Source organism: Carassius gibelio, chromosome B21, assembly GCF_023724105.1.
Source record: "Carassius gibelio isolate Cgi1373 ecotype wild population from Czech Republic chromosome B21, carGib1.2-hapl.c, whole genome shotgun sequence".
NCBI classification, from domain to species: domain Eukaryota; kingdom Metazoa; phylum Chordata; class Actinopteri; order Cypriniformes; family Cyprinidae; genus Carassius; species Carassius gibelio.
Window position 1 is genome coordinate 20,532,044 of NC_068416.1, and position 14,434 is coordinate 20,546,477.

The 14,434-nt window shown below is 34.4% G+C and overlaps 1 protein-coding gene across 1 annotated transcript in view; it reads right to left on the bottom strand.

Moving 5' to 3' along the window:
- Positions 1-2,166: 2,166 nt before the first annotated feature.
- LOC127985607 (macrophage mannose receptor 1-like) overlaps positions 2,167-14,434 on the bottom strand; it is a 40,105-nt gene continuing 27,837 nt past the window's right edge. The window contains exons 7-12 of the mRNA XM_052587640.1: positions 5,006-5,380; positions 4,539-4,913; positions 3,998-4,369; positions 3,541-3,885; positions 2,920-3,288; positions 2,167-2,717 (exon numbers count right to left, since the gene is read on the bottom strand). Coding sequence (XP_052443600.1) covers positions 2,320-2,717; positions 2,920-3,288; positions 3,541-3,885; positions 3,998-4,369; positions 4,539-4,913; positions 5,006-5,380 — 2,234 coding nt within the window. The 3' untranslated portion in view covers positions 2,167-2,319. The remainder of the gene's footprint in view (positions 2,718-2,919; positions 3,289-3,540; positions 3,886-3,997; positions 4,370-4,538; positions 4,914-5,005; positions 5,381-14,434) is intronic.

Genomic DNA, 14,434 nt, shown 5'->3' on the forward strand with positions numbered 1-14,434 from the left:
AACGTGCAATAAACCAATCAGAGTCTCATCTCCCATTCACCAGTGAGTTGCACTCATGCCAAGATGGTTTTGCTTTTTACATGGTGGAATTTGCAAGTGCAAAGACAGAACGCATCTCCAGAAAGAAAACTGGACTGCTCGTCCGAGCAAATAGGTAGCCTAATTCTGATACATGTGGCATTTTTATATTTATGTAGTCTACCCAATAATATTCTTTTACATTGTAATCCTTTAATTTTTATGTGTTGCTGTGCATCCTTATGTGTGTAATAAGCAGCGTGTATGCGCATTGAAGACCCACCTATAATAATGCCCTCTTTAAATAACAACGAAAAAATGGGCACAAATGCATTTGCTATTTATACAACACAGTACAGGACAGGAAAATAACTGCACCGGGCAGTAATAAATTGATTGTGCTCAATTATACTGCAAACTGCTTTCTTAGTTTAGTTAAATGTTGTACATTCAGTCAAGTTTGATTCTATGTTTAGTGTTTGCAGACAAGCTAATTCTTTCTACATAGCTTAATGCATTAGTACAGTAACCTTTTTGAGCTAATTCACTACAATATTGAAAATAAATAAATACCAAACTTGTACTAAATATGTATACAATAGATAGAAATTAAATTTGTTACACACATTTTTGTGATTATTTATTAAAATACATGATAAACCTGCAAATAATATAAGATAATATAAAATACCCCATGACCACATTGTCCATAAAACAAATATGCAACATTTGAAAAAAAGAAAGAAAGAAAGAAAAGTAAAAGAAAATGAAGTATATCATTCCTGCCACCTGCATACACAGTAACACTTCCTCCAGACCCATTTATTCTGAAAGTGCCATATGATCTGTAAGTCGTGTCAGGTGCCTGCCTTCATCCGGTTGTTCCACTGTATGTTGTTGTACTGTAACATTCCATTGTACTGTAGACAAATAACATTTTATTTGTGAAGTGCAAAAAAACGTCTCGGTTATATACGTAACCCTCGTTCTCTGATGGAGGGAATTGAGACGTTATGTCGAACAACATACAGGGTCTCACTTGGGAGGCCAATTATCATGTCTGTTGTGAGCAACGGTACCAACGTGACGCGATGGACCCACAATTCATTTTGGCAATGCTTGACGTCACTCCATTCAAAGTAATGAGAGGCATTGACTGTGACGTCCTGTGTGATTGGGGCATAAACAAAAAGTTGTTCATTTTAAAACGAAAATGCACTAGTGTAAATAGGGCCTGAGAAAGGAGAGACGCAACTGCAGCATTGCCATGGTCATGCACGCAGTGCAGGCATGAACCACCCACAAGCAAAAATCTGAAGAGTAGATGGACCTGTCACCTATTTATACCTGTATGCACAGGGAGTGGCTCAGGTATGCAAAATCCACTTAAACTCAAATATGATTGGCCTCCCAAGTAAGACCCCATATGTCGTACGACATAACTCGTAGTGAACGACCGATAGGAAACCTGAGTTATTATGATGTTTGAATTATCATATAAGATTATAAACATGTCAACATCCATCTATCATATATCCAAACCACTTATCATGTCTGGTCAGAAATATATTGGAGTCTATCCCAATGTTCTGGGGTGAATTAACAAATCATTGCAGTATTTTTTTTTTTTTTTTTTTTGTAATATCATGAACAGTGCAGAATTTCAGTTAACAGTAGCAAGAACATGCAAAATGTAGAAGTTCAGTAATAGTTTGATAAAAATGTAAACCCGTATTTTTAATGGAATGCTCTTTATTCCCTCTCATGGATTGGTTTTACGATAGTTTCTCAAATGCATGGTGAAGTTGCTGGGTAGTCCTTGTCTAATAAATTCTTCCTGGAGCTGAAATGTGATTTAAAGTGATTTATTAATGTATTAATTTTTGTGCGCGTTATTCTTGTAGAATAAACAAAAATACCATTTAGAGTGTTTTACATTGACACGTTTCTCACCTGTATAACCAGCTCTTCAATCTGATACTCTGACAGATTCTCCAGACTTGTAACTTTCACACTCAGTCCCATCACTGATACTGTAAAAAAAAACATATATATATATATATATATATGTGTGTGTGTGTGTGTGTGTGTGTGTAGAGTAGGAAAGCAGCAGAAAGAGAGCACATATTTGCACAAACATACCATATTTATCTGAAATGATGCATCAATATGATGTTCATTATGTCCACCAGAAACCAAAGAGAAAACAGAGCCAGCATTAGTGTTAAAGTTGAGTTACACACAATGAATTTTCTTTTCCTCTGTGCTTATTTTTATTTTTTTATTTTTTTTAATTAGAACTTATTTTTGTTTACCGCTGTAACAGAAAAAGGGCAAATTAGCAAAGCAGTTCTCATCTGTCCACTGGCCAAAGTATTGTAAAGACACAGCTGTGCAGTGTTGGGCTATCCTCTGTCCTGGGACATTTACACCATTATCTGGTTGTGCATCAATACCTTGAGTAAATGGAAGCCAATATGTAAAAGAAATGCTGCTCTGATCTGACCACAGTCTGTTTCTGTACAGACCAATCCAGACATAATAACTATAATAACGTGTAACATCCAGTATCTGTTGACGCTCTGTCTCATTCCTCACACTGGCCAGGTCTGTGTATGTCTCTCTGCAGTAGCTCTGAGCTCCAGTCCAGGTTGTATAATAATATACCAAGATATACTTCTGAGAGGAATTTTCTCTACCTAAGAAAACACAACAACAGCATAAATTACTAGATGTAAATTAATTTATTCACTTGTCAATTTTATAGATAATAAATCAATCAAATAACGAAAAATAATGGTTTCATTATCGCAGAAGAATTTGGGGTTTAAATGTGGAAGACAATTACTGAACAAATTAGGATCTTTCAATTTATTCGAAGAAGAAAATGGTATGTCTTACCATCATAGCAAACAAATATGAACACATATTCACATGATGAATCAAACCAGTTTCCATTAGAATCCATGAAAACACACAGTTCATTTCCAGCAATGTTGTTCGGTTCATGATACCAGTTTCTGAAATCTCTTTCTGCTTCCTGATAGAAATCATTGTCTTCCAGTGACCATCTCCAGCTGTTCACATCATCATACAGTCCAATCCAGGCTGAACCATTGTAACTCCCATTAACTGTGTTAATCAGGCTGTTCATTTCCTCCATGTTATCAATGGTGGCCAGATCAGAGTAATTCTGTCTGCAGTAACTCTGAGCTTCAGTCCAGGTCTTAGACTCATTCACAAAATGAAATTGGCGGGATGATGCTGATGCTATCAAGGTGGGGAGAAAGTGTGAAGCTGAATTAACTACATCTTAAAGACTCCTTTATATTGAACTAATAAAAGTTTGTAGAATATTTGCAGACTATATAAGAGGATCTAAATATTAGGCTAACATGTTTTCTTCTCAGTTTTAAAGAAAAAAATCTTAATTCAATAACAGTTCAAATCTGTGAACTGCATCTGTGTTTTTAAACATACAGAATTGTACAGACTCTGTTGGGGTCTGAAATAAGTACTCACCACTGTAACAAATGAAAAATAATGCAGTGTTGCAGTTTTCATCTGTCCAGCTTCCTGAGTCACTAAATGACACTGCAGTGCAGTATTGACTGTTTCCAGCATTATCTGGTTGTCCTGTCCTCCAGTTACTGAATGAAGAGTTGCTCTGATCCGACCAAGATCTGATTCTGTACAGTCCAATCCAAACAGTGTCATAATCAAAAATTAATAACTGAACCCTGTAGTTTTCGGTCTCATTTTTGATACTGACGAGGTCTGTGTGATGTTCTCTGCAGTAACTCTGAGCCTCAGTCCAGGTTTTGTACTGGTAAACATGAACATAGCTTGTACTAGCATTCACTCGTCCTGTGGGGAATATAGGTGTGAATATGACATATTTTAGTTTTGTGTGTGTGTGTGTGTATGTGTCATAAATATATTGTTCTAATATCTTGAAAAAGTCAGCAGAAGTTCTCACCATCATAGCAAACAAAGGGACGTGTTTGCGAGCAAAAGTCTTCACTCCATCTTCCTCGATTATAAAGCATGTACACACACAGACTCTGTCCATATGAGTTCACTGGTTGCTGGACATTCCAGCTTTTAAATCCTCCATCCAAAGCTGTATTATCCAGTGACCATGTCCAGCTGTTCATATCATCATACAGACCAATCCAAGCTTTGCCATAAGTCCTGCGCACTGTTTTAATGAGTCTGTTAATTTCCTCCATGTTATCAATGGTGGCCAGATCAGAGTAATTCTGTCTGCAGTAACTCTGAGCTTCAGTCCAGGTCTTAGACTCAGACACAAAGTGATACTGATGGGTGCATGAAGATTGTGTGCAGGTTCCTGTGAATTATCATATACTGTAAAAACTCTCTCTCTCTCTCTACTGTATATAATCTTAATATACAATAATAAATAAATTATTGTGAGTAAATATATACACATTGACATCTATCCACTTTTTACCCTGTGCAAAAATGTTAAGTGTTAAAAAGAGCAAAAATAAACGTACTGTTATAGCAGATGAAAGGCATGCTGGATAAGCAGTTCTCATCAGTCCATCGACCTAAATGACTGAATGATACAGCAGTGCAGAGCTCGGTACCCCACTGACTGAAAACATATTCACCATTATCTGGTTGCTGTGCTGAGTAGGGAATGGCTGGTCTCCAATCTTCATATTTGGTATTCTGACCATTTGACCAAATCCTGTTTCTGTACAGGCCGATCCAGACTCTTCCACCTGCTGTCTCAAGGATCCTCTGGTTCTCAGTCTGATTTCTCACATTGACGAGATCTGTGTAATGATCTCTGCAGTATCTACGAGCCTCGGTCCAGTTTTTCCAGTCCCCGATTCTGATGTAACTCTGTGTGGCAGTCTCTCTGCCTGAGATATGAAATATGTACATATTTGTACAATGTGTACAAACAAAAATACTGAAAAATGTGTAACACATCTCATGAACAAAATGTACTTACCATCATAGCAAATGAATGGCAGCATGTTGTCGCATGCCATATCAAACCAGTTTCCATCATAATTCATGTAAACACACAGTTCATTCCCACCATAGTTGTCTGGTTCATGATAGAAGTTTCTGAAATCTCTTTCTGCTTCCTGATAGAAATCATTGTCTTCCAGTGACCATCTCCAGCTGTTCACATCATCATACAGTCCAATCCAGGCTGAACCATTGTAACTCCCATTAACTGTGTTAATCAGGCTGTTCATTTCCTCCATGTTATCAATGGTGGCCAGATCAATGTAATTCTGTCTGCAGTATCTCTGAGCTTCAGTCCAGGTCTTAGACTCAGACACAAAGTGATACTGACGGGAAGATACCAACGATGACACTGTGGAGAAAGTTTCAAAATTTAGCATTTAAAATCTTTGACAACTTTGGCTACTACACATACATTTACTCACCACTGTAGCAAATGAAAGGTAATGCAAAGTTGCAGTTTTCGTCTGTCCAGTTCCCAGACTCACTAAATGACACTGCAGTGCAGTATTCACTGTTTCCAGCATTATCTGGTTGTCCTGTCCTCCAGTTACTGAATGAAGAGTTGCTCTGATCTGACCAAGACCTGGTTCTGTACAGTCCAATCCAAGCATTCCAAGCATAATAATTCTGAAATAAATCCTGGATTTTCTGGATTTCAATCTCATTTCTGATACTGATGAGGTCTGTGTGATGTTCTCTGCAGTAACTCTGAGCTTCAGTCCAGGTTTTGTACTGGTCAACCCAAACATAACTTGCACTGGCATCCTGTCTTCCTTAAACATTTAAATATAGTATTGAGTTATATGAGAGCTATAATAAAATGTAATTACTTTATTCCCTATTGTTCTATATTCTTAATTAAAGTACCTACCGTCATAGCAGATAAAATGTTCTTTATAGGAACAGTGTGATGTATACCATAACCCATTATTCATATACACACATAGATGTTGTCCTCCAGAATTATCTGGTTCAGGCTTATTCCAGTTCCTGAAGTCTTTCTGTCCCATATTAAAGAAATCATTGTTCTCCAGGGTCCATTTCCAACTGTTCAGGTCATCGTAGAGTCCAATCCAGGCCAAATCAGTTGAATCATCATTCACCGTGTCTATTATCTGAACCGTTTGTTGGTCATTTTCAATGGTGACCAGATCAGTGTATTTCTCTCTACAGTATCTTTGAGCTTCTGACCAAGTCTTGGGCTCCTTCACAAAGACATACTGATGAGGAACACTCAAGGCGAAGATCAAAAACCCTATTAAGGACAAGTATACTTTTTCAATCAGAAAGCAAGGACCAAATGGGTAAATATTAATAACTGTTTTCTCCAAATGATTAAAAATGAATTAATGCAATTTCAGTAGGCAATAAAAGTCCACATCACACTGTAATACAAAATGTCAGTTTAATTGCTGATAAAATATTTTATTGAAATATTTGTCTTACCTGATAATAGAAGGAATGGAAACATAGCTGTGAAAAATGATATGCACATGCCAAATAAATCCAATAATTTTAATTTCACTACTTTTTCCTTTTAAAGTTTTAAATGCCAAGGTGAAAAGCAATTTTTAAAAGTTTACTTTTGGAGCCTTGTATTTTCTCTTGCTGATTTTGATTTAGATTACCTGACTCTCTCAATATTTGCCGTGTTTCCAAAATATGGGAGGGACCTTTCTTTCTAAACTCACCTTGCATCATGAAACCCGTTGGGTCACATAGCTGCTGTGTTAAATGTACTCTGTGTCCACATTCTGCTGTTACATGAAACAAATTCTTTGCACAGACCTTTTTTTTTTTTTTTACTCCAATCCTTTTTCTCACTCGCTCTCAGAATAAGAATCAATTTGAATTTTCTGAACTTCTGAGTGCAGATGTCTTGGTTGGTTTGTGGATATAGTGGATATATACTGAAACTCAGAGCCATGAAAGACTGCAAAGTATGATAACTTCAGACAGTATAAAATAATTGACCATATTTGGACCATAAAGTGAAGTGGAGTGACATACAGCCAAGTATGGTGACCCATACTCAGAATTTGTGCCCTGCATTTTACCCATCCAAAGTGCACACACACAGCAGTGAACACATATAATGAACACACACCTGGAGTAGTGTGCAGCCATTTATTCCACAGGAAGCAGTTTGGGGTTTGGTGCCTTGCTCAAGGGAACCTTAGTCATAGTATTACCGGCCCGAGACTTAAACCCACAGCCTTAAATGTTTTATTTTTTAAGCATCCATATAAAAATAATATAAATTATAACTTGGAGTTCTGTATACTGAAAAAAAAAAAAAAAACACGGAATACCAGTGTTAGCTTGATAAAACATGAAACATTAAATAATTTGCTTACGTGCAGGAATGCTGTCCTTACTTCTCATCAACCAGTTTTACAACATGGTTATCAGCTGCTAGGAAGTACTCATCTGATAAAGATTTTCTGGATCTGAAACATTTTGTTTTATGTGAGATATTTCTTGGCTAAATACATAATGACAATCTCTGTTAATAATATTGATGTTGTTTTTTTCTCAAAGTGATTTAATAATATTGGTTTGGGAAGGATATAGTGTACAAAACAATAAAGATTATAAAATAATATTTTTACTATAACAAGCATAAAACAACATAATGGTTGTATGTTTTACATTGACATTTTACATGCTTGTAAATGTCATTCTCTGTCCCTTCAATGATCAGTAATATATATCTATATCTGTATCTACAGATCTATGGTCATCAACAGAAAACAAAGGCCAAACCCTGACATTTTAGGCAATTTAGAAATCCCATCCAGGACATGTCACAGAAAAAGAGAACCTATCACTAGGGCAGAGCAAGGGTTGTTTATTACCGGTTTGTTCTTATAAATATATATATATATATCTCATAGTGCTCATAGTGCTGTCAGTAAACATCTTGTACTGCCATCTCTATGTTCTGAGTCTACTTCCATCAGTAAGTATAAGGTCCAGCCACAAACCCCCATAGATAAAAAATATTAATCTATAAGATACACCACTGCGGCTCTCAAAATGATCTGTACATAAAGTACAAGAAGTTTTACAAGAAAGAAAAATCTCTTTCTATAATGTGAAAAGGTATTCAAATATGAGGTCAAAACTCACCTTTTTTTTTCATTTCTTCATTGGCCCAAACAAGTGTTTTGTTTAGATCTACAACCATACACTAACATTTTATATCATATAAATATATACATACAATTTTTCATAAGAAGGCTTGACTGTCCTTACATAAACGTTTTATGTCATTAATACCTCCTGCCACCAACTAGTCAAACATGTTTATGATTGCCTTAAGCTATTTGTTTTATAAGACATGAAATTTGTGCGATTCCAACTTTTTTTATAATACGTCACAATTTCCCATATAAATTAAGCTGGTAAAATATGAAACAATGATATTTAATATATATATATATATATATATATATATATATATATATATATATATATATATATATATATATATATATATATATATATTACACTAAATAAAAACTGACTATTATTATTGAGGCACAAATATATAAAGACAAATTAAAAAAATCATCAATAACTTGCAGTGGTCAATATTTGGAGAACCAAATCCCCACCTACCCCAACTATTACTTGAAGTAACAGAGATTATTATGCCTGTTCTAATGAAAAATAAACAAATAAATTGTTTGTCAAAATTATATACATAAATAAATAAATAAATAAATAAATAAATAAATAAATAAATAAATAAATAAATATATATATATATATATATATATATATATATATATATATATATATATATATATATATATATATATATATATATATATATATATAAAAAAAATTTCAAGTTCTCTTTATAGCAAAAATTTGTAATGTGGGTGTGACTCATTTCTGTAACATCACACAACCTGTTTGGTGGCCTAAATAAATTATTAACCTTTTAAACAGAGCTTAATTAACAATTCATTCACAAATAAAGTATTTTGCATTGGTTTGCTACTGGACCCCCCAAAAATAATATATAAAACCTAATTAAGGATTCAAAATAAGTAAAAAAATAAAATAAAAAAAGGTTCCATACTTGATAGTAATACCAGTGAAAACATGATTCTGGAGGAAATTCTGTCTGTTATATTGGAATAGGTAATTTGTACATAATGTTGAAAAGTAATTAAGCACTAGTTTTGTCAAAATTGTCAAGTCCCCTGTCTTGCTCATCAGTTTATGTCTGAGGCTGTTTTTATATTTATTACAAAATGTGGGTGGGATCTTCTATATATATATGTAAAAAAAAACATTAATTAAAAAAAACCTTTTGGGTCGTCCAAGTTACCAATATGAGTTTGTTCATCGGAAATTGCCTAAATAAAATAAATAAATAAAATAAACAACAAATTCTAATTTCTGATTGGGTGGAAAGAGGTTTTTAACTCTGTATAACTTGAGCCAGCTATGAAGTCAGCTGAGAACCTCCCTCCATATGGCTACTCCTCATCCATTAATTGTATAGCAGGACAAGTCATCCCATACTTCTCAGCATGAGAAATACAAGGTGTGACATGAGAGTTAACTAGCTGAACTGAGTTGACAAATCTGACATAGCTTTCATCTGTGTTGTTTTATTTTTGCACTGGAATTATTTTATCTTCCAATTTGTTTTGTGTACAGTAGACACTACCACCCTTGCCTCATTTGAAAGAAGCAATGTGAAAAGCAATGGAATCAGTTAAACCATTAAAGAGAAAGGCAGTATTTTCTTTCATACTTTTTCTTATAATTATATAGTAACATGTAAAAATGTATTTATTAATTTACCCTCATATCCTGTTCTAGCACACAAATTGTATAAAGCTCACATTAGAAGACAAATTTAGTGTTGTCTTAAAATAAAAAGCGAAGACTTTGAGAATAAAGTCTTAATCTTTAGAGAATAAAATTTCAGGACAAAGTCATATTATATGATATTAAAGAATTAATGAATAAAGTCTATAGAACATCAAAGCTTCTAAGCTTTATTGACACAACATGTATAACATTGTTATGCATAACTTCACAGCTAACAAAATCCTTTTTTAATTTTTCTGATTTCATATTCAGATCAAAATAACATACTTATGTTAAAAATGATCAATATAATGAGTATTATGTAATTGTTTAACCCGCTTTGCCTTTATATTTTAAATGTATTGATTAAGCTATTTATAGCTTTATAGCACTGTATACTCATGAAACCCATTTATTTAAAATGTGTTAAATAGATTGTAGTATTTCATCCTTTATTGAGTAAATATTGACAACTGGAAAGTGCTGTCGACCTCCATCAGGGATTGATTTTACGGTAGCCTCTCAAATGCATGGTGACGTTTTTAGGAAGTCCAAGTCTAACCAGCTGCTCTTGTAACTAAAAACATATGAAACATTAACTTTATTGTACTGTTGTGTATAACTGTTTTGGTTGCAAATAAAGTTTATATAGGAGGTCATTTGTCAGTCGTATCAAAGTATCAAAGACAATGTTAATGTGAAAACATAGTACATTTTATTAGTAAAGATAAATGAGTTACTTACCTTTATAAACACAAGCTCTTCAATCTGGGAATGGGAAAAACTTTCCACACTTCTAACTTTCAATTGCATTCCCACCACTGATTGGTAAAAACAAAACAACCAAACAGATTAGGTGTCACTTTAAATATTAATAAGCAACTTTAATTTTGTGAGATGTATGTGGTGAATAACACCCATTAAGAACTGAAAATAGCAGAAACAAATAGATCACATATCTAATTAAACATACCGTACTCATCTGACAGTTTGACTTGAAATGCTGTTCATCAGATTCCATAAAAAAGCAAACACAGGAGTATATCATTAGCACGAAAAAATAAATGAACTAACTAAAATAATTTACTTGTTTTTGTGTGTAATAGATTTAAGTTTATGTTTTATGTTTATTTGTTTATTTGATATTTATTGCTCACCACTGTAACAGAAGAAAGGCAAACTGACAGTGCAGGTCTCATCTGACCACAGGCCAAAGTTGTTTAAAGACACAGCTGTGCAGTGTTGAGTACCAAACATTCCTGGGACATTTATACCATTATCTGGTTGTGCATAATCAACTCGTGTCCATGGGAGCCAGTATGTGAAAGAAGAGCTACTCTGATCTGACCACAGTCTGTTTCTATACAGACCTATCCATATAGTATAAACAAAACAATTGCCATAAACACAAGCACTTGTAATGGTCAGTATCTGCTGATACTCTTCCTCATTCCTCACACTGGTCAGGTCTGTGTGTTTCTCTCTGCAGTATCTCTGAGCTTCACTCCAAGTCTTGCTGTCACGTACAAAAACATACCTTTGAGAGGCATTTACTCTACCTAGGATAGAAAATTATATAAAGAATTGTAATTAGTCAGTCCATTTGTTCCTGTCTCCGTATTAATTATTATTGTACAATATTTATTATTATTATTATTAAGGTGTTACTGAAAGTAAACTTAGAATGTACATTAAAATAAAATGACCTTACAATAAAGATTGCCTTACCATCATAGCAGACAAATGTGTTGTAATAGTCACATGGTGAATCAACCCATTTCCCATCACCATTCATGAAAACACACAGTTCTTTCCCACCATTGTTGTCTGGTTGATGATACCAGTTTCTGAAATCTCTCTCTCCTTCCTGGTAGAAATCATTGTCTTCCAGTGACCATCTCCAGCTGTTCACATCATCATACAGTCCAATCCAGGCTGAACCATTGTAACTCCCATTAACTGTGTTAATCAGGCTGTTCATTTCCTCCATGTTATCAATGGTGGCCAGATCAATGTAATTCTGTCTGCAGTAACTCTGAGCTTCAGTCCAGGTCTTGTTTTCAGACACAAAGTAATACTGGCGGGAAGATGCCAATCCTGTCAAGATAGGAGAAAAATTTAAGATGAAAATGAACCGTGAAAAAGTCATTATTTTTTATTTTTTATTTGTATTTGTATTTGTATTTTTTTAGTTTTTGTAGGGTAGAGATCTACTCACCACTGTAGCAAATGAAAGGGAATGCAATGTTGCAGTTTTCATCTGTCCAGCTTCCTGAGTCACTAAATGACACTGCAGTGCAGTATTCACGGAATCCAGCATTATCTGGCTGTCCTGTCCTCCAGTTACTGAATGAAGAGTTACTCTGATCCGACCAAGATCTGGTTCTGTACAGTCCAATCCAAACAGTTGAATAATATGAAAGTATTGTCCGAATCCTGTAGTTTTCATCCTCATTTCTGATACTGACGAGGTCTGTGTGATGTTCTCTGCAGTAACTCTGAGCTTCACTCCAGGATTTGGACTGTTCAATAAACACATATCTTGTACTAGCGTTCACTCTTCCTGTGGGGAAACAATTTAAATATGTGATATATAGATATGGTATAATAAACAAGTTGTTCTATTTCATATTTTAAAAGGCACCAGCAGTTCTCACCATCATAGCAAACAAAGAGAAGTTCAGTGTTGCAAGGCCTTTCAATCCATATTCCCTGGGTGTTTAACAAGTAAACACATAGACTTTTTCCACCTGAGTTCAGTGGTTGCGAAACATACCATCTTTTGTAACCTCCATCTAATGCTGTATTATCCAGTGACCATCTCCAGCTGTTCAGATCATCATACAGACCAATCCAAGCTGAGCCATAGAAAGTCCCACGCACTGTTTTAATGAGTCTGTTCATTTCCTCCATGTTATCAATGGTGGCCAGATCAGAGTAATTTTCTCTACAGAATCTCTGAGCCTCAGTCCAGGTTTTAGACTCAGACACAAAGTGATATTGGCGGTTGCATGAAGACAGTGTGCAGTTTCCTGTGAGTACCGAATGCACAGTATAGGAAAAATTAAATGTTGACTTAGATGGTCAGCAATCACTGTAAAAAAATGAATCATGGGTCGTGTAATTTGCATTAAGAAAATTAAAGAAATCATTGTGGTTCAGTGTTGTATAGACAATATTGAGGACATTTTACTAATACAACCAAGAGACGTGTTTTACTAATCTTTTTAAGAAAACGTAAGCAGTTTTATTTTAGTGGTGATTCCCAGCATGATTTGCATATGTCTGAATGAGGAGAGTAAATACTGAAATTAGGTGCTAATATATGTGTTTTTAAGTGAAGGAGAGTAAATACTGAAATTAGGTGCTAATATATGTGTTTTTAAGTGAAGGGAAACATCTATTAATGTTAAGTGTTCAGTTATGTTTGACATTCGAAAGAGTTTATTACGTTAAAGTTTTTGTTGTTGCCATTGTGCCATGTTCTAGTAAGTCATGCATGGCAACAACATGAATATGTCAGCCTTTCAAATAGCTCATCCCAATAAATAAAGTGCAGTCTTGCACTTTACCACTACTTAATCAACATATTTCAGCCAAATGCTCAAGTGGGCATTATTATTATTATTATTATTATTATTATTATTATTATTATGGTGCTCTATAAAAGGCATATTCGATTACATTTCCATCATCGATTATTTTCTGCCATGTAGATTTTTTGTGTGTGTGTTTTTGTGCGTTCTTTTATTTGGAATTCATAGTTTTGTTTTAATACTAATGTTCAGTAATGTTTTAACTCAATTTAGCTTGTTGCTCCCTTTAAAAATATCAGGGTTTGCAATGGTTATAGTTTTGAAAAATATCACAATAAATGTTAAAGCCATTTATAAACTTGGTGTCTTTAGCCTATATTAAATATGTTATAATTATACAAAACTGCTACGGCACTCTCTCATTCCTGCTAAAAATTATATCCAACTTACTGCTGTAGCAGAAGAAAGGCATGTCAGATATGCAGACCTCATCTGTCCATCGGCCTGAATTCCTGAATGATACAGCAGTACAGTGCTGAAAACCATATTTTGCCACAGTTGTTTGAGCATAACCTTCACCATTATCTGGTTGTCCCACCGAATCAGAAGAGTAAGGTCTCCAGTTTTGGTAACTGGTAATCTGATGATCAGACCAAATCCTGTTTCTGTACAGGCCGATCCAGACTCTTCCACCTGCTGTTTCAAGGATCCTCTGGTTCTCAGTCTGATTTCTCACATTGACGAGATCTGTGTAATGATCTCTGCAGTATCTACGAGCCTCGGTCCAGTTTGTCCAGTCATTGATTCTGATGTAACTCTGTGTGGCATTCTCTCTGCCTGAGATATGAAATATGACAATATATATATATATATATATATATATATATATATATATATATATATATATATATATATATATATATATATATATATATATATATATGAATATAAATATATAGATAGATAGATAGATAAATAGATAGATGTGTGTGTGTGTGTGTGTGTGTGTGTGTGTGTATACAAAGTATAGC